The sequence below is a fragment of the Vulpes lagopus genome, chromosome 24, assembly GCF_018345385.1.
Source record: "Vulpes lagopus strain Blue_001 chromosome 24, ASM1834538v1, whole genome shotgun sequence".
NCBI classification, from domain to species: Eukaryota; Metazoa; Chordata; class Mammalia; order Carnivora; family Canidae; genus Vulpes; species Vulpes lagopus.
The window spans coordinates 25,536,000-25,561,532 of record NC_054847.1 but is presented as its reverse complement, the minus strand read 5'-3'; the positions used below and the strand labels follow the sequence as shown (position 1 = coordinate 25,561,532).

Below are 25,533 nucleotides of genomic sequence, written 5' to 3'. Positions count from 1 at the left end.
CTGACCATGCTCCCCACCCCCAGTGGGGGAAGCCTCTTTTACCACTCATTCATTGTGCTCAGGGCCTCAAAAGACTCAATCTTAATATTAATATTGATCATTTTGCAATTAGACCTGCTTTTCTCTCCATCATGATGAAAAGATAAATATCAGGTGAGGGGAGAGAAGCTTGAGAGGCATAGCTTACTAACCAATATTCACAAACTGGAATATTCCCTGGTTCTGGTCTGAACTCTAGCAAGGTCTCAAGATTCTAGTTGATCTTAACTGGAACCATTACTGGCTATTAGATTAGTATTTTCTCGTTCAATGAAATCCTGTGATTCCATGTGTTTAACAAAAATAACTGCGTATCTAACATGTGGGACTCTGTACTAAGCTCTGGGGATACAGAAGACTCAGAGTGACACAAATTTCTGCCCTCCTGGAACCTATGATCTGAGGGCAGAGGGGACTTGTTCAGTTCTTTATAATGTCCATCTTTATCAATATTTTCAGGACCCTATTATGCTATAGAATAACGTGGTTTTCCTATGAGGTTATTATGTTTATTCCTGTGATTTCTTAGGAATGGAAGGATGAAGGATGGAACAGTAGCTGGTTTTTACCAGAAATTCTACCCAATGTCCTGTTACCATGAGAATTTACTAGATCTCTTGTGGAGAAGTAATAATCTCAACCACAAAATATAATATCTCTGCTCTTGCCAAGTTTTCTGTCACCATGTGTGCCATTCTCAGACTCTTTCCCCGGTGTCTTCCTCTGGCCACTCCTTCAATGTTATATAACCCCAGGAATCTGTCCTCAGTACCCTTCTGGCTTCACTCTGTCCCTTGGGGTTATTCATGACCTTACCCCATTACCATCTTTAAACTGATGACTCCCAAATTCATACTTAGATCTCAATCACCTTTCCTAATTCCCAACAGACATTGCTTATCCTCAAATGGAATTTGCTAATGAAGTGTAAAGAATCTCACATCACATCCCCAAACTTTCAACTTCTTTCATGCTTCTAATTTTATGCTTTTCCTCTATGTGGGTTGAGGGTATCACCACTCAGCTAGTTCAAAACCTGGGAATCCTCCCTTCCTAACCTATTGCATACCCTTGGTGGAGCATGTCCTATTGAATCCACCTCCTCTGTGCCTCTTGCATCCATCCTCCTGTCACCTTCCTAGTTTGGGATCTCTAGCTTGAACCCGCACAACTGGTTTCACTATCTCTAGAGTTGCCCTCCTACAGGCTATCCTTCACACTTCTAAAGACTGTGATCTTTATAAATAGAAATCTCTCTGCTTCTGACCCTTCCATGATTTACCTAATGTCTACAGAATGAATTTCAAATTCCTCAACAAAGCCTGCGAAAGGTTTTTCATGAGTTAGCTCTAGTTCACTACATTCTGGGCTTATGTTCTGCTACATCTCTTATTCACTATTTCTTCACCACACACACCACTGTTCTCCTCCTCTACACGTCTCCGTACTTAGTACCCTGCTGTAGCAGGCCTACTGTCTGCCAAACTGACATCTTCAAAGATAGCCCATGCCATCTCCTCTGGGAGGCATTCTTTGGTTTCTTTAGGCTAAATTCCAGTTCCCGTTTGGTGCTCTCATAGTGTCACCGTGGCTATTTTGCAACATATTTATGGCAATTGTTTACTAATTTATCTATGGCAGGAGACCACAGGAGAAGTGAGGATAGGAGTCCTCTTTATGCCTCTAGTATTGAGTTGAGGGGTCATCAAACTTTTCCTGTAAAGGGTCAGATAGTAAATATTTTTATCCCTGTGCAACTTGTCACAATTGTCTGACTCTTGCATGAAAGCAGCCTTTGGCTATACATAAACATGTGTGTATGTGTTCCAATAAAACTTTATTAACAAAAACAGGTGGCGGGCTATATGTAGCTTAAGGGCAGGCCATAACTGGCCAACCTACGAATCAGTCCAGTGCCTGGAATATTGTGGGAACTCATTTAAGACTTCCAAAAAGAATGGACAGATAGGATTTCACAGATGACATTATCATAAGTGTGAATTTTTTTGACCTTTTTCACACATGACCGAAAGGGAGGATTAAAGACATTAAAAGGTTTTCTTAATGTTGTAGTTTCTAAGGGCTGAGGTTGGGACTTGAGCCTATGTCTTCTGATTCCAGATCCCTGTTTCTTTCCATTAGGTAAAAGGCCAAGATTCACAGTGGAGAAGGGTGGGACTTAAAACTTAAAAAATTTACCTCTTATGAGGGAAATACCCCCTGTGAGGTGGACCAACCACTAACCACAGAGAACACAGTGATAGATGGGCAGTAATCATTTTAGGTTTTGCTTTGTTTCCTATTATTCAGTGGCTAATGTTACCATTCAAATGTTAAATTAAAAGATGTACAGTAATAATTTCACTGCTGTCTTAAAAACCTTATCTCCCAAAGCCTTCCTCCAAAACAAGGATCCACCACTGGAAGGATCATTGAACCTTAGTCCCCAGCTCACAAACCTTATAAATCCTGTGCCAAGATGTCTCCTAAGTAGATGACATTTTAATGATTACTACAGGGAGTTGGGAACTATTGCTTCATCCTCACGATCAGAGTAATTAATTTTCTTAACTACCAGGCCAAATTCTGCCACGGGAGTCCAGTTGAGAAATTTCAGGCCCATAGGAAGTACATTAGCTCTTCAAAGTGATTAGGGTGCCATTTCAAATACACAAGCAAAGGAGCTATTAGGCTTCTGGCTTATTTCAAACGACTTGCAGCCCTTGTCCCTCAGGAAAAAAAAAGGGGGGGGGGAGAAAAAAGAGAGAGAAAAAAGAAAATAACAATTTGTACAGGTTCCTCATTTTCCAGTAAAAATACCCATGGCCTGCAAGTCGTTGGCTATCAGGTATTATGGTTGGGTGAGCGACCAAAGTGTACAGAAAAAGGGTGGAGTGCCAGAAGACAGCACAGAAAAACACAGCCTGCTCCAAAGCACACCAGAGCTGCGCAGTCGGAGGCCTGACGGGAGGCGCAGAGCTTCACCAGCATTGCTCTTGAAGACCAGAGAGAAGGGCGAGAGCTCATGGGCTTTCCAGTTCATTCTTTAGCTGTGTGTCATTTTTCCCTCCTCCAAATATCAGACATGCTGGCAGTACCATTTTAAAAAAGTCAGGATGGGTGAATTCTTTCCTCACCAGTGTTTCCTCCTACAACTCTTGCATTTCTGGGTCGTCATCATTTGAGTTGCCTCTGACACGCTTTTGTGGAATATTTTATTTAACACCCATGAAGACCACAGAGAAGCTTTAAATATCAGTTTACTCTCACAAAATAGCCACAGCTCAACAGCTTCGCCTTTCAAGAAGGCATTCGGCTGGCAGGCTTCCATGAGCTTTGTCTCTTCAGCCGTATCATTCCTTCACCTTGGAATTCTACGAACAGCTGGGCGATTTTCTCAGAGTTGATGCAAAAGGGAAGATTTTGTAGCTTTCTTCTCAACCTATTTCACCAAGTGCGAGTCTCCTATAAGAATATTTACTTGCATCTCAAGTCTGCAGCAAATATGTTCTTCCAAAGCTGTTTTTGAAAAATCAGTGAGAGCTATGATGTCATTCGTCATGTCTAATGGCCATCCTTTTCTCAGACATTTGACTTTCCCTGGACAATGTACACCTACCTGGAGATTGAATGTTCTTTCATGTGCTCCCCACTCAAAAATTTGAGATTGTTTTGGCTTCCAAAATTCACGCCACAGAGGTAATCTGGCTAATGAGTTCAATTTGGCTTGGCCGAAATACTTTTGTATTTAGCCCTAAATTTTCGGTGAGGTTCAGGTAACTTTTTTTATCCTGGAAATAAATGTGTGGGAGAAGACTGCAGCGATCGCTAGAACACCTGACTCATGGTAATGGCAACAGGAATGCCAGGACTTTGAGAGATCAGTGCTACATGTCAGGTAGATATGTAGCTGATGGAATTCTGGGAGTATTTCCACAGGGTGTTTGAGGCACCGGATAAGGCCTTACTGGCTTCAACATATCTCACTTACCAGGTTCCCACGAAGCCAGTGTGCTGTGCTGTCTGGCAGGAAACTCTCAGTGTGAGAATCATTCTGATAAGTAAGACTACGAGGCAAGAGATTTGTCCTTTGGAAACTCCTGTAACAGGGAAGGCTCTGGACAAGAAGCACAGAAGACCTGTGCCCTATTTCCAACCTCCTCACACATGCCTAAGAGTCAAGGTAGAGTAGATGATCTTAGCGAGCCACCATTGTGATGGGAAGAAGAGTTCGATCTGAGAACATGGGACAAGATGCAGATCAAGTTGATGGAGAGTTAGGGACAGGGTGGAGTTGGTCTGGGCACTTCACAAGAGATTGGTGTGAGGTGTCATGTGTTTTGCCAAACAAGTGAAATCAGCCTCACTGAGACCAGGGGAAACTGGCTGAAGTCAGCCCAGGATGGGGACTTAGGTTTTCCAAAAAGATTCTGTGGTGGGACAAAACATTTTCTGGAAGCCAGGATATTTGGGAACCCAGCTTGTGCAACTGTTCCAGATTCATTTCACTAAAAATTATCTTCTATTTCTCTCACTATGAAAAAGATACATGTTAATGTAGAATGTTTATCTAGAATATGATAAATGACAGGTACTGTATGAGATTCTTTAAAAAACTATTCGTTTAGCCCTCACCAGAGAAAGAGGTTCTGTGATGAACCCCAGTTTACCGATGAGAAAATGAAAGTGAGTTGTTCAAAGTTACACCTTCCATAAGTGGTAGAGCCAAGACTCATATTCAGGTCTGCCTAACTCCAATATCTGCTCTCTTTACCTGTTTTTATTTATTTATTTATTTATTTATTTATTTATTTATTTATTTATTTATTATAGTCACAGAGAGAGAGAGAGAGGCAGAGACACAGGCAGAGGGAGAAGCAGGCTCCATGCACCAGGAGCCCGACGTGGGATTCGATCCCGGGTCTCCAGGATCGCGCCCTGGGCCAAAGGCAGGCGCCAAACCGCTGCGCCACCCAGGGATCCCTCTTTACCTGTTTTCTTAACCTCAATATTGCCTTTTATACCAATATACCAATATACTTCTATACCAATGGCGATACATGGTGTGGGGGGGGGGAACTCTAGGAAAGAAACATTAACATCTCAACAAAAATTTTGGTCTTTTCCAGTTGCACAAATGTTCCACATATTTATAGTTAGATTCTGTTGGAGTATATAAGATATTGTATCCCTGACTTTAAAAACAACAACAACAATTAGCTATGAACCACATTTCAGTACGCTGATATCATTTATCATGTTGTGTAAAACCTTCCCCAGTCAGTGGACACTTAGGTTGTTTCCAAGTGTCTACCAGTGCAAATATGGCTGGCATAAATAATTTTGTCTGCATAAAAGGCCTCCCTCATGACTTACAATGACTGGCCCAAAAGACATGAAGACAGATATGTCTTTCCCACCATGCTGGTTGGTACATTCTAACTAGCAGCATATAAAAAGCTTGATTCAATACACATCTGACAAAATGAGATTCATCCTATTTAATTAGTTTTCAATAACCTCAACTCCCTATTTATACTTGCAAAATAGAGTAAAGGGTGAACTCTTCTCCACAATATCTCCTTTTGCTTTATTATCATCGTTATTATCACTGTCCAAGGGACTCTTTTCACAATCCCCAACATTGAAACCTGAGACTTAACTCCATGGATGGCTGGATATGGGGATAAAGAAATGAGAGAAATAAAAAAAATAATTGTTTAGAAATTTCCTCTGAAAATTCTCAAGATTTAGGCTATTTATTTCCACTTGATGTTCATCACTCTAATCCAACTACAACTTCCATGTAGCCTCCTGGGTTCTTTTCTCCTTCTATCTTGTTCACCCTACCCTCTTTTGTTGGATGCTTTTCATAAACTCTGAGCACATCATGCAAATGTCCTATAGATAAAGTTTCAATGGTTCTCTATTGCTTATGTAACTCCTTTGCCTGGCTTTTAATCTCCGACTACTGTCCATCAGCAACTAACCCTTATCTTTCCAGGTCCTCCTTCATCATTAACTTCATCTTCACTTTGCCTCCCTGCCTTTCCAAAGAAGCAGGCTAAAAGAAAATGCACTGGACACATACTTTACAGAGACAGAACTTGTCGTTTATGTGATGATTCAGAAGGTACTACGGGACCTTACAGTACTTATCACTGTAATGTCAATTTGTGAAAGTGGCTCTTAATAAAGGTTTCTGGTTGATGGCATTTTGAGATGATAGCTTATTCTGAATTTCTGGTTTCATGTTATCACAGCAGACGCATAGAACTTGACCTTGAGTTAGATCAAGAATGAAGACTCTGGACTCTGAGACTATTCAGCTGGTGCAGCCATTGTGTAATCTTATACTTAATGTTATCACAACCCTTTAAAATTTCTGGGTTTTGCGGACAAGACTGGCATCCACCCTGTTGTCCAATCATGCTGTATTAAGCGCTCTCAGTTGGTAGTTGCTCTGCTTTCAAGGGGATGTTTAATTCAGTGCTGTGCAAAAATGGAGTTCTCTTCTGTTGGCTAGAGCTAGAGAGTACATAGGTCAAGTGGAATTTTTGGCACTTCATTACATTCTCTGACCCTCACTAAACAAACTTCAAAAAATATATATTTGCAACAATTTGAAATAAACACTACATACAAGTGTTGACGGTAGATTTTCTGAAGAACTACCAAATGCATCAAGACTAAGGAAAACATTCTAATGATTCTTTCAAACATGAATATTTTTAAATTCCTGCTAAACAATCTTCTTATTTAGTCTTCTCAGGCTTTCATGACATGCCACAATTGGCTGTTTAACAAAAACTTAGCAAAAAATGATTAACAAGATATAATCATGTGCACACACTTGTGCTTAATTAAACCCTGTTTATAAATCAGTACAGGGTGGAATATGGTCACACCACTCAAGAAAGGTTGGTGACTAGCAAATCACACTCTTCTCTCCATTTATAATGAAAAGTCTTACAAGGTGAATGCTGTGAAAGTGATATAATAATGGGATGGTGTGGTAGAAGTGGGGAGGATTCTCATCCTTCTGAGGTTTTCAATTGGATGGATTTTCTCTGTGTTTCTATTTTGTTTTAAAGGAGGATTTAGTGGACACTATTTTTTTTTTCTTTTTCTAGCTGTTCATTTCAGTTGGGGGGAACAAAAGGGAATAATTGAGATTGAGTAATGGATATTTCTCAAGGTCTCCAAGACTAGGTATTGCATAGCATTAAATAGTATACTTTTCCATTTGTTTTATGACTTTGTCCAGTTAAAGTTACTGGCATAAGCACTCCAGTATTTACTTGAAACTTGAAACCCCTTTCATGATATGTCTGGATCCTAAGGGAAAATAATTTACATTTGAGGAATGTTTACCTCCAGCCAGGCATTTTACATACATGCATTATCTCATTTAATTCTCATGACCACAAGCTATGGCTGATATTATTCAATCCGGTTTTATGTTCTTGAGATCATAAGAGGAGTAAAGTATAGAACAAGTATTTGACTCTAGAACTCTCTCTCTATTTCTTTAAAGCCCAATATCCTTTCACTAAGCCACACTGGGTTTTCTATGATAGCCAGTATGGAGAGGTGATAAGAAGAGACATTCGAGCAATAAGGAATGGTATGAACTTTGGCACAGGTTCTCCTCTGGGGTAAAATAAGAAAGAAACTTATATAATGGATTAGATTAAGCATGTTCCCTAATGCAGTGACTGATTAAGCGAATTATGGATTATCCATACTGTGGAATACTATGTCATCATTAGAGAGAATCACATAAATCTGTCTAATGAAATGGGAGACTTTCCATGAAGTATTTTGCAAAATACTTCAGAACTAAATGTACAGTATGATAAACTATAACGCAATAATAATAATATACACATATGTTTATGTGCGTATACACATATACACAAAAACATTGGTTACTTCTGCTCAGAAGGCTCAGAGTAACCAGTAGGCAAATTTCATTTATTAATCTATTTGCACCACCGTTGGTTAAATTTTGTGTGTGTGCAATTACATGTATTGAATTTACAGGATTAGTTCAATAATCACCCAAGGAATAGGTGATTAAGGAGATTTAATCTCACAAAAGCAAAACTGTCCGATCTGTTTGACACTCTATCAGGCTTCAACATTACTATAGGTATATGGTGAAAGCTACAACCTCATCACTTGTAGTGCACTCTGCTTTATCTGAAGAAGGTGTTAAGAGAGCAAATGAGTAACAGTCATTTTGAACTTAACATGTCCAAAATGGAGCTTTCCAGTCCGCTCTTCCAATTCAACCCATCTGTGTAAGTACTACCATTTGTTCACTTGCCTAAGGCCAAACCCAACAAGGTACACTTGATTTCTCCTTTCCTTCTTCATCTGCACTCTGACCAGCAGCAGATCCACCCTGACCCATCACCAATATATCTCTTTAAGGACTTCACGTAAGCTATCATTACCTCTGGTCTGGACTTCCATGGCTGGTGGTCTCCCTGCTTCCATTTTGCAATCTGTTCTCTCCATGGGTCAGAGTGATCTTTTATACTCCCTCAATTCAGCACTCTTTATGGTTGGTAATTGTACTTAGAATACAATCCAAATCTCTCACTGAGGCCCACAAGAACCTATGTGATCTGACACCAGTCAGTCTGCCACTATGACCTTACCTCCTACCACCACCACCCCCCTAGTTCGTTAAGCCCTAGCCATCCCGGCCTGCTTTCTGTTTTTCAGATACATCAAGCTCTGTCGGCTTCTCTGTTTTTCGCGTGCTTTTTCTCTGCCTTCATACTCTTCCCTTAGCTTTTTACATGGATGGCACCTTACCAATCTGAATCAACGTTTTACAAACGAGCAAATTGATTTTAGACAGTGTAAGTAACTTATTTGTGGTCATAGCACTTTGTACACGATGAGGCTATGTTCTGCACTCATGTCTGAATTATTTCATGCTCTTCCCATTATACTAGATAATGAAGTAAAGACAATCCATCCTAGGGCTCTGGGTCAGGTTATGTCAATGAATCAGCAAATATCTACTCGTTGAAAAGACCAGGAAAAATAAATTATTTTAGAAGTTCCTTTTGTAGGTTCTCCTTCCTACCTCTTGTACATTCTCCAGCTTCTGTAGGAAGACTTAGATTGGCTAAGGGGAAAATTTGAGATACATACTTTTGGAAAATCTTGTCATAGAGATTTGAAGTTAAATACTGCTTATGTAAGAAATGAGAATATGATGATACAACCAGAAACTCTTTCAACTTACTTAGTTAGATGTCCAAACAGGATTTTCATGGTGTCACGATTTGGTGGAGGGAGTTTTTGCACAAGAGACTTTATAGTTTCAATTCTTGTGTTATAGTCTTGCTTTTCTGGAAAAAAAAGTTTAACAAATAAAGGAATGTTAGAAAAGAATGAGATTTCCTAAATGCAAGAGGGCATTTTCTTAGGAGAATTTTGGACAAAGACTTAACATCTTAAAGTCCTAATCAGTAGCCAAAGAGAATCAGTGTATTCAACATCATTATCATGGAGTTTCTTTATTTTGGCTCTGATGTAGATCATAGTAATATGAAGCAGCAACAGTGTGGCTTTGACATAATCCTCTTGTTAAGATCAGGTATTGAATCAGTTTTATAAATGCTTTACTATTTTATAAGATGTGGTAGGATAAAGAATGGCTTTCCAAAGATGTCCATGCCCTAATCTCTGAAACCTGCAAGTATGTTGCCTTCTATGGCCAAAGGGACTTTGCCGATGTGATTCAATTAGAGACTCTGCGATGGGGAGATTATTCTGGATTATCTGAGTGGGCACAGTATAATGACAAAGGTGGTTAAGAGAAAAGCAGGAAGATCAGAGTCAGAGAGAAAAGATGATGTGGCAATGGAAGCAGAAGGATAAATGGCTATGTGACGAAGGGCTATCGGCTAAGGAGTGAAGACGGCCTCTAATAACTGGAAGAGGCAAGGAAAGAGAGCCCCCAGAAGGAGCACAGGTCTACACCTCGATTTCTGCCCAGTGAAGATGATTTCAGACTTCTGACCTCCAGGAATGTAAGATAATAAATTAGTGTTGTCTGAAGCCACTGAGTTTGTGATAATTTGTTATAGCAGCAATAGAAAACGAACAGTTGAGGACACACGGCGTGATTCAATTACCAATATTCTATTGTTCACTTGATTTTGTGGAGGGGAAATAATCTTCTTTATTACTCTGTGCTATCTTTTCTCCCTAACACATTTTGCTTTTGCTATAAAATAAGAAAGTGCAAAAAATAAAAATTGAAAGCATAATACCTAGTCATATACATGTAAAAAAATAGGAAGTTGTTTAAAACTACATACCACATAGATTGCTTTCCCTCATTTTGTTTCCTTTATGGGCATGGATTGCATAATAAGAATTGATTTACTTAGCACCTAGAGAATTCATCTCACCATAATTTTAACCAGGACTTGGAACTGTAATTATTTATTGAACTTAAACACTTGATATACACTGACTTAGGTACCTTTCCTTTCTATATCCTATCTCTAATCTCTAACACAGAACTCCTGCTGATCCTTAAGAGGTCACTGTTGGAAAAGGCAATATATGTGGGTAATAGGTACACACTCACCCAATATTCATTCTCTTCTCCTCTAGTTTCACATGTGACCGTGTGATCACATCCTGCCACAGAAACTTTAGTCAAAGTGATGGATGGAACTTCTGGTGAGGCCATGTGCAGGGAGCTGATTTAGCTTTTTTAGCCTTTTTACCTTTCTGCTCCTCAGAATGTAGATGGAATGGTGTATCATCCATTTGGATGTGTAGTGGAACACACAGCTAAAAGGAACCTCCCTGAATCTGTGGGGCAGTCAGACCAGTCCTTTACTGTCTCTCTGAGTTCCTTTAAGGTAAGAAAACCAGCTCGTGTGTACCAAAGCCTTGGAAGACGAGTCTCTGATACTAAAACCAAACACAATTCCTAATACAATGTGCTCTCGAAAGTCCAATTCATTATCACCCATTATTAGGTATATAAACTTTATATAGTGAGGTAAGGAAGAGTTGGTTCAGAAAATGACAGTTTTTAAATACACTGTTGCAAAAGAAACTTCTAATAAGGAATTATAGGAAAATATCCTGCAAAAGATGGTATTTGGCTAAAGTGGAGTGGGGGGCAATCTTCCTAGTAGAACTCTGCCTTGGAAACTTTTCTTCTTCCTCCCAAAACCACAAAGGCCTATAAATAATGCCTCCCACAGTTAGAGCTTTCAAAATTGCAGTTATTCTTAGAGGAGTTCCAACATAATATGGATTGGACAACTGCAAATGAAAGAGACAAAGGGAGGGAGAGAGAGAAATTAAAAAAGAAGAAAGAAGAAAGAAAGAAAGAAAGAAAGAAAGAAAGAAAGAAAGAAAGAAAGAGAAAGAGAAAGAAAATCCAGTTGCAACATCATAGCAGACAGCAGATAAAATCTTTCTGCCAAAAGGATAGAGAGCCCCTTTGTAGCTTAATGATGGTAAGACAATGTGATGCTTCTTAGGACCAGTTGGATCTTATGGGATGTAACAAACTCAGAAAAATAAGTAAAACGACTCAATAAAGATGAGAGGGAAATTGGCATAGTATGTCCAGGGCAAAGCTCTTAGGAATACTTGGATACCCCGTTCTAGTCACCTGAAGCTAATACCACACACCCATGATTATATATAAATCCACACATATATACGCATAGACATATACAAATACATATGCGTACATGTCTGCATTCACAAGGTGGATACATTCTGCATGGTTTGGCACGATGCTAGTAGTACAATTTACCTGGGAGCGAACCACTTGGTTCAAGCAATAAAGATGATGTTGGGAGAAGAGAGAGGAAATCTTTCTAGTTTCACTGCAATCTCTCATCTGCAATGGTCAGGTCAATGCCAGAGCTTCTGAAAAAGGGAAAACTCTGAAAAGTTGACACCGGGGATTACAGAAGTAGTAGCCATAAATTAAGTTTGAGAAACGATAAGTGGAGAGTGGTCTAAATGGCTACATCCAGCAAACCTCAGTTTTAGGGAACATATAACTCAGGTTTAAGAAGAAAGATTGGGGATTGCTCAATTTATGCAAGGTCATTGCCATGGTGCTTGCGCAGAAATTAAAACTACTAAGTTTGAAAACAAAAAACAAAAAACTACTAAGTTTGTTTCACCACTAAGTAAAAGAACTATGAACTTCCCCAGACAGAGTGAGTTCTCTCTCTCCTGTGTTGCCTTGCACTTAGGACATTCTATCCACACGATGTTACACATGGTATTTCTATGGGTTGAATGCCTGTTAAATTCTCCCATTTAGCTGGAAGTTTTCCTGTAAAGCTAGGCAGCTATTATACCGGCGTATACCGGGTTAGGTGGATGAAGAAAGAATTAGCGAATGAACGAAAGACATGAGCATGGACTGGAATTAATAGCCTTTGGTTTGAGTTCTGTAACAGTTTTTTATTAACTATGTGGCCTTGGACAAATTTCCCACTTTCTTTGAGTAATATCTAAAAGGCCAGTTTCAGGGATTAAACAAGATAGTACGTAATATACCTCGCACAGTGACCAGTAAAAAGTAAGTACTCTATAAACATTCACACCTTTTCTCACCCTCCCTTTTTTGAGGCCCAGGCTAGGTCTGGGTCACCTTTTATTTTTAGCAATAAGCATTCTTTCTGGTTGCAGTGACCATTCCAAATGCAGTTGTCAATACTTGAACTGAGTTGGTGTCAGTGGGTGACAGTACAATTGCTCTGGTGGCCTGACATTTCACAAAACACTAGATAGGTACTTTGTGATCACCAGAGACTGATGATCTGATAGGCGAGCAGTTCAGTCACATTTAAGAATCCTTATAAAAGTGTATGGTGGTTCCCATATCTGCCTATAAGAAACATTGTACATGAAGGCTCTTTATAAAAATATTTTTTCTCTCCCTCTCTAGTTTCACACATACTTGAGAAATTGTGCAATTGAGTAGTGGTACACACAAGTTTGTGGTGAAGTTCTATTTAGGGACTAAAGGGGGAACTGATGGTTTAGAGAGAGCTGAAATAATGCTAAGGAAGAGAAATTTACTTTCCTTACAACGTAATCAGAACAAAATCTTTGAAAAGGTTATAGGAAAGCAGTGGTTTCCCATTCAAATCATTACCACACCCATTCTTCCATAGCTTGTAAAATCAGGAAGTAACACAAACACTTCTAAGTGGAGGAACATCTAAAAATACAATTGGATATATTAAAACCGAAATGACACCTTTTCAGATCTGGTTTATTGATGTGTCAGATGAGGAATTGGAATCCGCATACATAATACAGGACTGGTTAATGAGCTAAGATTCATATACAGCTTACTAAAGATGTGTCAACTGTCTTCAATTGATTCAGTGAGCATCTGAAAGACAGCATTTTCTATTAATATTTCTCCTTCAGCATATGGTTTCTCATTATTATGAAGTATTGAGAGTTTTGAGAAGACTCTGAGATATCTCTGACTTTTTTACACTATGACTTCTGGGAGGGGGGAGAATTTCTTCCTTACAGAGAATTGGAGAATCTCTTAAGTAAATTGTGAGACTTACACAAAATCTTTCCAAAAAAAAAAAAAAAAATCTTTCCAATAATGAGAAACTCCATAATTCTCCCTTTCTCTCACATTTACTCCTAAACCTGTTCCATTATGACTTATTTTTGTATATACTTTATGGTTTTTAATACATTTGTTTTAGTGCTCCATCCATATCCCAACTGCCTTGCCAGTCTCTAAGCTGTGAACATAACCTCATCTCTGAGCACAAAATCTTTCTGTAGTGCTTCAGGCTTACCACTATTGGATGGCAAAGAATGTCGATGTAAAAATACCTATAATATGCATTTATATGTTAAGATAGTAAACCATCTTCCTAATGCTGATTCTTTACTCACCTGGCCCCAGATTCTCAAACTATACCAAACTTTGTTGTAAATGAGCTTCTTCATAAACAACTCCAGGCTACTTAGAGAAGTAACAGCTCTTACATGATGTGAAATAACCTATAATGTTATGATAAGGATATAGCTTTATAGTTTTGCACTGATTCATGGTTTTAAGGGCACATTTTTCTTTAAAATATAGTTTACGATAGTTACATTTACATTTATCTGCATGAAATGTTGCTACTAAAACAAGGACATTTACAACCAAATGCCTTTCTGCAAAGAGATAAGATAAAGTTGTACAAGGATAGAAAGAGTTCTTTGTAGTGCAGTACTCTGGATCTGATGACCCCTGGACACTTTTCTGGCCTTATCATCCACACATTTATTATTCTTAACTTATTTATAGCCGCATGTTAAATCATATTCCAAAATTAATTCTTCATTGTTATGTAGATTCACCCAGTGGAAGAAGAGACCAAATGCTCTCAGCAGCCAACATATTGGTAGTACCATTCATTTATTTATCTGTAATTCTTAAAGGACAACTGCATCCCTTTGTTTTAAAAGGATCAGCATTATCACAGCTGTTTTGCTTCTGAATGTTATTCTGGAATGTATAACGCATCCTGTATGAAAAAATGGTAGTCACATATACAGTAGGGCCATATTTGAAAGAAAACAATTGAGTTTCTATTCAATTTATGCTTTTTTTGTATCATGACCATTTCAGAATTTAGGTCAGACTGCCCTGGCTTATAGGAGAATTGAGTATCTTCAGATAACACTTTATTTGTTATCGTACCCTGCAGCTGAGTACAAATCATTGAGAATATGCCTTTAATTATAAAACTGGAGTTAGATGTTGGGGAATCATCCAAGTCATGACATTTGCCTGATACATTTCTTTAAATAACTTACATTTACTTTAGGGAGAAACAACTGGGGGCAAATTCAGGACTCATAAGTAGGTACAAATAGACATATATTTCAAACTCATGTTATGAATTAAGAGAATTCATATATCATGAAGGAGTCTGAAAGAACTAGGTGAGAATTCTTGTTCTGCTAATTTGATTTGGGGCAACCTACGATGTGTTGCTTGAACTCTTAATGTTTCCTATGCCTTAAAAATGCCAAAAAGCCCATACCTCCTAAGATTGTTTGTAGAATTGAACGTTTCAGTGCACATCAATGCACAGATAGTTAGTGTTCATTAAATGTAAGTCCACTTCACATTAAGATCTTTCTTTTGAATCATCCTCTCTATCGGCCCTGGCACATGATTGCTCATAGTTCAAAGCTGTTTCCAAAATCATATGAAGCCATAAATTTTAATCTTCAGTACCCTTTCCTATAAACAAGAACATCCCACAATATGTGATAGCTTTGTATATACATAGAAGATTGTCCATTATCAATGAGTGTTTGGTCATAATTCAAAAGTAGGTATAATGCATCATAAATAGAAGTGTCATTATATCATAAACTGGGAATAACCACGGTCTTCAGTTTAATCTGTGGTTGGTAATTCACAATTTGTCAAGATTTCACGCACCCCACTCCAATGCCCCTCTAAACCAGAAAAGACTTCTTTTATATTTAATTAAAAGGAATGCATATTCTCAATGCCTGCAGATTCCTAGTAAATTTGACTTTAGGTGTTGATAATCTATGTCAAAACAGCTCAGATTGAGAACAGACGTGTGTGATTTGCAGGACCGGAAGGACACAGTAGGAACTGAATCTACCTGACTCAGGTAAGAACTCTTTCTTTCTCTAGTGTGGATCACCTGAGAATTAGAATGAATCGCCTTACTGGTACACTTGTATTCAGTTTCTCCTTCTAGGAGATAATAATATTTTGTGTGATTTTTGAATAAAGAAGGCTTTTAGGAAGAGTTTTAAAGATGAAATAACTCACCATAGCTAATAAATGTCAGTAATGAAAATACTTAGGCCAATTGATTGCCATAAGTCCATGGATTCCCTAACCTGCAGGGAAAACTTCAGCATAATGGCTAGGGTCATTTCTAGAAGCCATTTCTTGTCCCTGTTCAGGAAGAGGCAGGCCATCCAGAGCATGCTGTTAGGAGCAAGACTAATCTTGTTAAGCGCAACCTCAAATTCTTTCCACTTCTACTCCTACTCTCTGGCAATGAACAATTAGAAAATTTAAGAAATTAATTAGGAAATGAAAAAAAAAAAACCTAGTTCTTAAATAATTTTTTAGAGTATTGAATACATACATGGTTAAAGAAAAAATATTAATTAGGAGCTATGTGCAACCACTGGCAGATACAACGTTGATCCCTGTCTCCTGTCATTTGACAATCCATGGAGGCAGATACAATACAAAATATGTCATTAAATTTAAGACATATCATAATATAGGTATCAGTGAAGTTTATGTTTCTTCTGGCTGAAGGGATTCTCTACATTGATTGTTAAAATGCTTCTGATGTGTCAGCTCATTAAACCAAAAAAATTCAAAATGACTAAGAAATGTATTTAATACTAAGTCAATGAATGTAAAATTTTATTTAGTCACTTCCTGAAGGCCTTAGAATGATTATTCTTGACTTCTTTATATATTCTTAACATTCCTCCAAATACATTCAGGAAAGTAATAAAACCCCCCTTTTTCTTCCCATGTGACTATATCCATGTTATTCTAGGGACTTCAGGTACATTGCCCTCATATTGAAGGAGGAATATTTTGGAAAAAGTACTGAAGTTTTAATAGTTACTTTTAATAAAGGGTATTATTGCTTTTGTGCAACCAGTTTTGGGATGAAGCATTTCCTAAAATTCACCAATCTAATGCTATCTCTTAAACACCCCTTCCTCAGTTTTGCAGCATCGCCCCTCTTTGTCTGAATTGAAGAGTAAAGCAATGGCTGACACCCCAGTAGCAATCTTTATGGGAAAAGCATGATTGTATTGTCCTCCCTAGAATTTCTTATTTCCAAAGTAATTTTGGAGGTGTCATGGTGGCCAAGTATATTTCTGTAACTTACAAATGATACTAATTCATCCTCAGGCAATAGTCTGTGCTGAGAAAATAAAGCTCACTAGTTTATTTCTTTGAAATTCAGTTCTCCTGTGAGAATTTTCTTTAAACTATACTTATTCAAGCATATCTGCTTTTACAAGCTTTAAACACACACACACACACACACACACACACACACACAGGTTACCATTTTGAGTCATTTGACACCTTTCTAATCATAAACCAGTAATCCTTTTCAAGTATTCAAGTAGCTATTTATATTAAGCATTATCTTTGTGTACTTTCTTAAGGGTAGAAATCCTACAAATACTTTTCTAGACTTGAAGTTTTGAATATGTGTCTACCACTTTCCATTGGTAGGTAAATTCAATTTATAGGGGATTTAAAAAAATCTTACTTTTAAAAACAACTAGGACTTGTCACACAATTAAATAAAATATAAATTAAGAAATATTTCCCCCAGTATTTTAGATCAAATATATATATATTTAACAGATATCTATATATATTTAAAAGCATATCCATAACTATTCATTTTGAGCAGAAGACTTCTGAAAAGGAGAGAGTGGTTAGTATGGTGAACTGTTTTCTCAGCCAGCCCATCTGACCTGGCCATGCAGTGACACCAAGAACAGGAGAGAGTTAATAGCCACAGGCATCAAAATCCTTTAAGAAATAGGGAATAAAATAATTTTATGATTCAGCTTTTTTTTTTTTAATTGTGAGACTATTGTAAAAGAAGAAAAACAGGCAACATGTGGTAACTTTAGTCAGCATTTCTGAACTGGGAATGATAAACACCTCTGCCTGGCTCTGGCATTTATCAGGACTGAGATATTATTACCACATAGAGTCACAGCATGGTTACTGTTATCATCGGAAAAAAGAGCCAGCTAATCTTAATGGTTTGTAAAGCCGTTACCTGCACTGGTCTGACATTTATCATGATCATTTTACCACATGGGTCCTACATAGCAAAGGTCTTTTATCTGGAAGGGACATCACTATGAATTATTATTTGCAGCTAGGTAGAAAATTGTATGTTGTAGATACCTTTTCTCATTATAAATCACATAGTCACATTTCACCATTTCCCCCAGAAAGCTGCTGAGCCCAGGTTTTTTGCCACAGCTTGCTTTGCTCTCCATCTCTCTCTTTCTCTCTCTTTATAGTTTCTTGAAAATATTAGCCATTTTTCATTAATATCCTTAATATAATTTTTGAAGAACTATATATGTGGTAGGTGAACATCGGGACATACTTTCATTATAGTTAGGGGACTTTCCTCTACATTCTGTAAAGGGACTGCACAGTACTTTTAGAAATTGAAGTTGATAAACTGTCGACTTTTGTTGTTGTTTTTGTTGTTGTTTTAAATGCTTATTCTCTTTTCTGTCTTGGCGGCCAGACTTTCTCTGTTCCTGACCTTGTCAATAGAATATTTACCAGCAGATCAAACAAAATTTCTGATGCTTGATTTGAGAGCCTCAAAAACACACCATTTCTTTCTTGAAATCCTTAGCTTGGAACTGTGGTCTCATGGGGAATAAAATATACTTTTATTTTGTTGGATTGCGAGTTTTTTTCAGACTTTGTTTTTACTAAGTGACAGTGGAGTAGAAGTTTCCTCCAACTCCAACAAATCTGTTTAAAAAGATGCTTAGGTTCTATCCTTGTCTATGTCCTAATGATACACATTAATATATTTTACAGAAGAAATAAGGATATTAAAAGGTACAATGTTTTAGAACCATGGGACCAAGTTGGCAAAGTGAAATGCATTAATTTGACAATGGAAAATTACAATGAAAAGCCCAAGTTGTTTACCATGGGGGAAGAAATGAGCAAATCCTCTCTTTTAAAAAGATTGAGACAACTAATCTTCTGAAAGAGATATTTATATATTTTCTTCTTTCTCAAGTGTTCCATTAGGAATAAACAAGCCAGAAATTCTGCACTTTTATAATGAAGAGGGAGGAGAAGTCCTTGCCATTTTTGCATTTAGGAAGAAATGTGCAAGAAGAATGTGACAATTTAAGCAAATCAAGATTGTTTCAAATGGATCACAAACGGGACTTTGTGGGATATTTTATACTAGCATGTGAAGCAAACAGTAAATTTGAAAGGAGGATTTTCTCAATGGTCTAGTTCTGATGTGTTTTCCCATTTCTTTGTGTGTTTAAAGGAGGTTTGGATGTGGTGTTTTAATATCGCTTCGACTCTTTTGCAAATGAGTCTGGAGAAATATTCGCACATGAAGGAAAGCCGATGTGCTGTAATGCTGACAGCAGCTGGGGGGATATGATTGAAGAAACCAGATTCCCAAGGCTGGATTTAGCAAAAATAAACACCTATCACTCCATTAAAAAAAAAAAAAAAAGCACCATTTTAAATGTTTATGGGTATCAATAGCAGACCACTGTCCCTTTGATAAAAACAGTATTTTTCTTCCTCAAATGACTCCATTTGTTAAGGGGTGGCATAAAAACTTTAGCCTGATGTGCAGTATTTTGCAGTGATGTGCATTAGTTTGCCGCCCTGGTTACATTGGGCTAGACACTGATTTTTGAATTATTACAAATTTCTTCCAGAGGAAACAGTTTCTGTTTCAGGGACCTGTGAGACATGCTTGCATACATTCCGGTGCCACTTGCAGGAAGGGGGTGGGTTGGGGAAGGTCATTTGTGAGATGAACCTGTACTTTTTACTGCTCAAAATGAGTGGCACACACTTTGGCTCAGTCACCTAAAATTTCATTGTAAAGGGGTGGTCCAGTATTCCCACACACTGCCTTACCAATCAAATCAAAGGCTACACCGATTTAAAACAAACAGACAAACAACAAACCCAGCTCTTGCTTCTTCTATTTCAGGGGGACTCTTTTGTTCTGGTTCAACATTTTCCTGCCATTATTGCCTCCAAAATCCTGTAACCTGGGAGCGTTTACAATAATTAGCCAGGGGCTTGGCTGCTTGGATTTTTCTCCTTTTCTGGGGAATCTGGGTGAATCAGTTGAGTGCTAATGAAAGTCGGAGACTTCTAGCAGTGGTTGGAGCCAGGCACAGGCGGGCAGGCGCTTTAAGCTTCCCACTGTGCTGCAGTGCAAGCCTCCCGCTGTTATGTTTACCATAGTTTTAATGTCTGTGAAAAAAAATTCCTGATGCAACCGAATTATGTGATGGCCTCTTGTTTATCCAACCCCAACCCTCCCCCCCCACACACACCTCTAATTTGCCAGATTCCTGTTGCACCCGCCTATTACAGAAAGCTCCTTCTCAACTCTGTGGCCATCTCACTACTTCAGGTCTTGCCATGAGGGCCCAGCTGCCTTGAGGGCCATGTCTGGAGGACCCTACACGAACCCTCTAGAAGTTTCTGGAGAATTACACACACCTTACTATACTTACGCCACCTAATAACAGACAGTTCCCCTTCCACTGCATGTGAATTTCACCGGAGGTAATATTGAAGAACCCAAATGAATCATCAGTTTGGACAAAACTAGCTTAAAAATGTACACGCACTTGATGAAATGCACTGTGTCTTTAAAGAGAGCTATTGAAAGACCCCAAACAATCACTGCAAACTAAATAATGTGCTCGAAGATGAAAGCAACCAATCTGGGATTCAACTTGATTTATTTTTTTTGTCCTTTTCTTAAAAATGGTTATCTCAAAGAAAAATGACCATTCCATTATATTGTAAATTGATGAATTCACCAAGTGTGATGTACAGTGAAGTTTTTTTTAATGAATATTCATACAACTCTTTCAGTCCATTAACAGGACTTAAGAGAATGAGGATGCAACTCATTCCCATTTAGATAGTAGGAGGAAAGTGGAATTAATAGCATAAACAGCACTCGGAAAGTTTAACTTTAATGTATCAAACTCCAGGTGCCAGAGTTTGAGGAAAATAACCAATAATAGCCATTTTTTACATATTTGATGGGACTGATTATGCAATGTGCAACTCTAAATGGCTTATAGCACATTGTAGCATGGTTCCATCCCATTGGCTACAGTAGGGTGCAGGCAGATGGATGACAGTGACAGGGAGAGAAGTGCTTTTGCTTAGCCGTGCGTTAAGATGCCATCCAGAAGCTCTGTGCACTGCAGACACTTCATTAGGATGCCAGGATAATGGTAAACTACCACTCAGAGTGACACCCCATTTCCTGCTTACTGAGCGCTCCAACCTCGGCAGATGTCAACAATCTCACAGTGCTACAGAGCAGACCTAACTTTCCAGCCACTTTGACTCCAATTTTTTCCTCCTAACAGTGCCATACATTATGTGCAATATGTAACGGCAAACACCTCACCAAAAACAAAATCTGCCCAGTTCGTTATGACTGGAGTGCTTAATTTTTTTTCTTTTAAAAGATGAGGTACAGTGAGTTGGGTAAGAGAATCCGTCCACTTGCTAATCTAACCTCAAAATTTCTTGCTATGATTTCCATTTGCTAATCAGTTCAAAGTGTTAATTGTGTGGTGAACTCTGATTAATAGTAGTTAAACTCTGATCACAGGGGATATGACTGTTTCTCTTAATTAATGTCCGTTCCAAAGGTAAGAGAATGTGGAATTCCTTTGTTAAAAGATTTTAGACTCAGTTTCGATGTGGTTCCTAGTTGTCTGCCAAGAAACTAAGACTTGAGCATCTGGATGATATTTCCTCTGCAAATGTATAACTTGAGGCCATTCACACACCACCTTACCGGCAATTCAAGCCAATAGAAACTTTTTTTTTTTTTCCTATGATGTAAACTCCAAGATTCTTTTTATAAAGAACCAAGGTGTAATTTAGATAATGAAAAAAAAATTCCCCAAATGGAAATATAATACTTTGAAATCTATCATTATGATAAATGATTGATTTACATTTTGTGATTCTAAGCATCTTCTTAGAAGTTCAAAGGGCCTTGCAAGTGGCAGGACTAAAAATAATATCCTCCTCTCAGGCCTGTTACCATTTCCAGGTAAAGACGCAAATGTAAAGAAGTCATAGGCAGAGGTCACACTCCAAGGGATAATTTGAATGCAAACTTTCAATGTGATGTCCTCTAAAAAAAGGTGATGCAAATCTTGACTTTTGGTTTTTAAAGTGGCATCTCGTTGCTAACACCTAACCACCTCTCGAAACCTGTCACTAACTATGTTTGAATACAAAGAAAATAGACTAGAATTCTTACAATAAACAGAAACTTATGATCAACATGGTGTCAAAGAATTAAGAATAATTTCCTTCAAGGCAGATTGAATTTAATTGGAAAAATTAGCGCAGCGGGGTGGGGGGGACCACCTGCGCGATGGTGCTATTGACTCAGAGAGCTTGACTTTCTGGAAACAGAAAGATCCTTATCTTTCTTCAACTGTAGGATTTCAACTGAAATTTTCAGATTTTTATGCCAACCTAAAACACTGGACAGCACTCTTTTTTTTTTTTTTTTAAGTAGACTCCACGCCCAGCATGGAGCCCAGTGTAGGGCTTGAACTCATGGCCCTGAGATCAAGACCTGAGCTGAGATCAAAGCCAGATTTTCAACCAACTGAGCCATCCAGGTGCCCCCTAGCACTTTCTTTTCTACAAAGCTAATGCTATTGAGTAGTGTGAATGTTTTCCTTCTTTCCTTTCTCACCAGTCCTCTCCCCTTCTGAGTTTGATCAGGACTTCTTTTATTCCCCCCCTGTAGTAATTTGGAGATAGCAGTTTTCAAAGAGAACTGAGGAGTTTGAGGATGGAAGGCAGAAAGGATACTCTAATAATGGCACGTATCACAATAGAAACTGTGGTCCCGTGTAAAACATAGGAGGGACAGAGACTGGTGAAAATTCTATTAGGAATCAATTCTTGGAATTCTAATGTTTTATTTATGTTTTTCATCTTTTAGAATGTAGCGAGTTAAGGAATATAGTGTGTGTGTGGGGGGATTCAATATCAGGATGGCAGGGCCATCAGATACTAAATATGCTAGGTAAGATTTAATGTAAGAGCTATGATTATCAATTTGTTGTCTTGGTATAGCTCCAAGACACAGATTTGACTCAAAGTGAAACAGAAGGTAAAAGGCAGGATGCGCAAGTATTGGTTACATTTCCACCTTTGAGATGAGTAAATACAACAAAATTTACAACAATGCATGACCTTTAAGAACACTCATTTCAGATAAGAGAACAATGCTCAGAAGAGCAGAACTTTCACAATGTCCAGGAGACAAAAAGGAAACTATTTAGCATCTTCAATAGAATTTGAAACATCAAGAATTCTAACAAAAAGAGAAGCAGCAGACCATAAGAAGACAATAGGGTATAATGGAAAAATACTAGGATAAGATGATGAGATAGATAGTGAAGAAAGACAGTGTGGAAAGCTAAAAATGCAAAAGAATTTTTTTTAATTGCAGAAAAATTAGGTCAGTGATATGGATGACAAACTAAAGAAGCTTCCCCAGAATATGGAGACCAAAAAAAAAATGATAGGAAAAAGACATGTTGGAAGTTAGAGAATTGAGAGATTGTCTACGATTTATAAGTATACTTGAGGGAGAAACCAGAACATTTGAAAAATATACAACAATCAAGGACAAAATTTCTTTAAAAATTCTGTGAATAAAAAACTAGCTCAGTATTTAAAATGATGGCCAGATTCTAAGAAACCACTACTGAGTATAGACACTATCTTGATGTATTTTGGCAAAACTTTGAAGTGATAAAGATCAAGTATAATCCTACAAATATTCGAACAAAAAGAAGACAAAATAAGTAAATATCCAGGCTTTCCCAAGACTTATTTCCCTTAATTCTAAAGTAAAACAAAGCAGTATCTACTGTTTATGGGGGGGGGGGGGGAATTGTGGTCCCAAACTGTGCACACTCATATTATCTTTTGCATGTTAAAACAACAGAAAGACATTCTCATCCATGCGGAGATTTATAATAGCACTGCTTTCTTGAAAAGTTTACTGGAAGGCTTATATAAGCCTACTGAGTGATGAATCAAATTTTGTAACTCAAAAATAGAGACATTATAAACAAAAGTAAGTATCTATTTGGTTTGGACCCAAAACTCAGAAGGCACCATTTGATTATTTCTCTTTGGCTTTGATTTCATTCTCAGACCAAGAGGGGTCCTCTCTTCACAGTTCAGGTGAACGCTTTGGGGACATATGATGACCATTTAAAATGGTTCTGGTGCTATTCAGTTCTGGCACTTGCTAGCAAACACCATTATTAGAACATTGCACTGGAGAGTTACTAAACAAGACTTTTCTTCCCCTCTTAAAAAGCAAAGCTTCAGAGAAGAGCAGAGTGTTTACTCCCCTTGCTATGATTCTTTGGTAAACAAGCTTTGTGTCTATAATAATTGTGTTGAAAAAACTGAGTCTGGGGATCGTTAAAGTGATAAAGACTGAAAAAAATCAAGCAATAATAGGAATTGTATATGAATTTTCCAATGTTACGTATGTTTTAAGAATTAAGTAAGCTAGAGAGAAAAATGCTAAGCAAACAGGTCAAAAGGAAATACCCCAAAATACGGTAAATGAAATTTAGAGTGATTTTAATTTTCTTCTTTTTACTTTTCTGTTCAAGTTAGCCTCAAAAATGCCAGGCAAATAGGTCAAAAGGAAATACCCTAAAATATGGTGATGAAATTTAAAGCGATTTTAATTTTCTTCTTTTTACTTAGCCTCAATAAATACTTATCATTTTTGTAATCTGTTACAAGAGATATTTTAAAATGTATTTGTACAATTGCTTAGATCCCATATAATTATATATCTTTACTAAGCAGTTAATTAAAAAGACTAGTAGAAAGCATATCAAAATATTAACCATTGAGTTCTCTTTGACTCACAGGAGTATGGATGATTGCCTCTCATTTTCAAAATGCATTTTCCAAATTTTCCATAATGAATATATGCTATCTTGATAATAAAAATAATTCTCTGTTGGTACAGATGATAACCTTTCGTCGTTTGAAAGGTTTGAAAGACGATATGCTATTTTCACAGATGAAACTATATCTAGGAAAATAATGTACTAGACTTTCTTCTAGGTATTTCTGCTGCAGTTAATCTTTTTCTTCGTGAATACAGTCCAGAATCAAGAAAGCAAAGTCTGAGTGTGATGTTTCCTTCTCGTGGCTCAAAATGTTGGGTGTAGTAGGGTGTTTGCACAGAGAGGACAGAAGACTCAAGTCCCACAGGTCACGGGACGACGTATTTCCAACTTGAAGAAAGATGGCTCATCCTGCGGGGCCTTGCATGTAAATATATTTTGGTTCCATATTTTAATCTCTGATTCTTCCTCCATCAAATCATTTCTTAGGGTATTATATTGCTTATTAGACTGAACCTCTGAAAGGTGGAAAATAAAACCTACAAACATAGCACTAGTTCAAGGATGAGACTTCATGGTAATATTTCTAAGTGAAAAAAATAAGCTGATATTCATCCTATGCTGAGGTACATGTTTAATTCCCATATCCTACCCCTGTAAGTCAACACAATTTCTCTTCTCTTTTGGAAACTA

The 25,533-nt window shown here is 37.7% G+C and overlaps 1 protein-coding gene across 1 annotated transcript in view; it reads right to left on the bottom strand.

Annotated features, from left to right (window-relative positions):
- ARHGAP15 (Rho GTPase activating protein 15) overlaps positions 1-25,533 on the bottom strand; it is a 610,515-nt gene that overhangs the window by 50,914 nt on the left and 534,068 nt on the right. Inside the window, exon 13 of the mRNA XM_041739999.1 lies at positions 9,308-9,413. Coding sequence (XP_041595933.1) covers positions 9,308-9,413 — 106 coding nt within the window. The remainder of the gene's footprint in view (positions 1-9,307; positions 9,414-25,533) is intronic.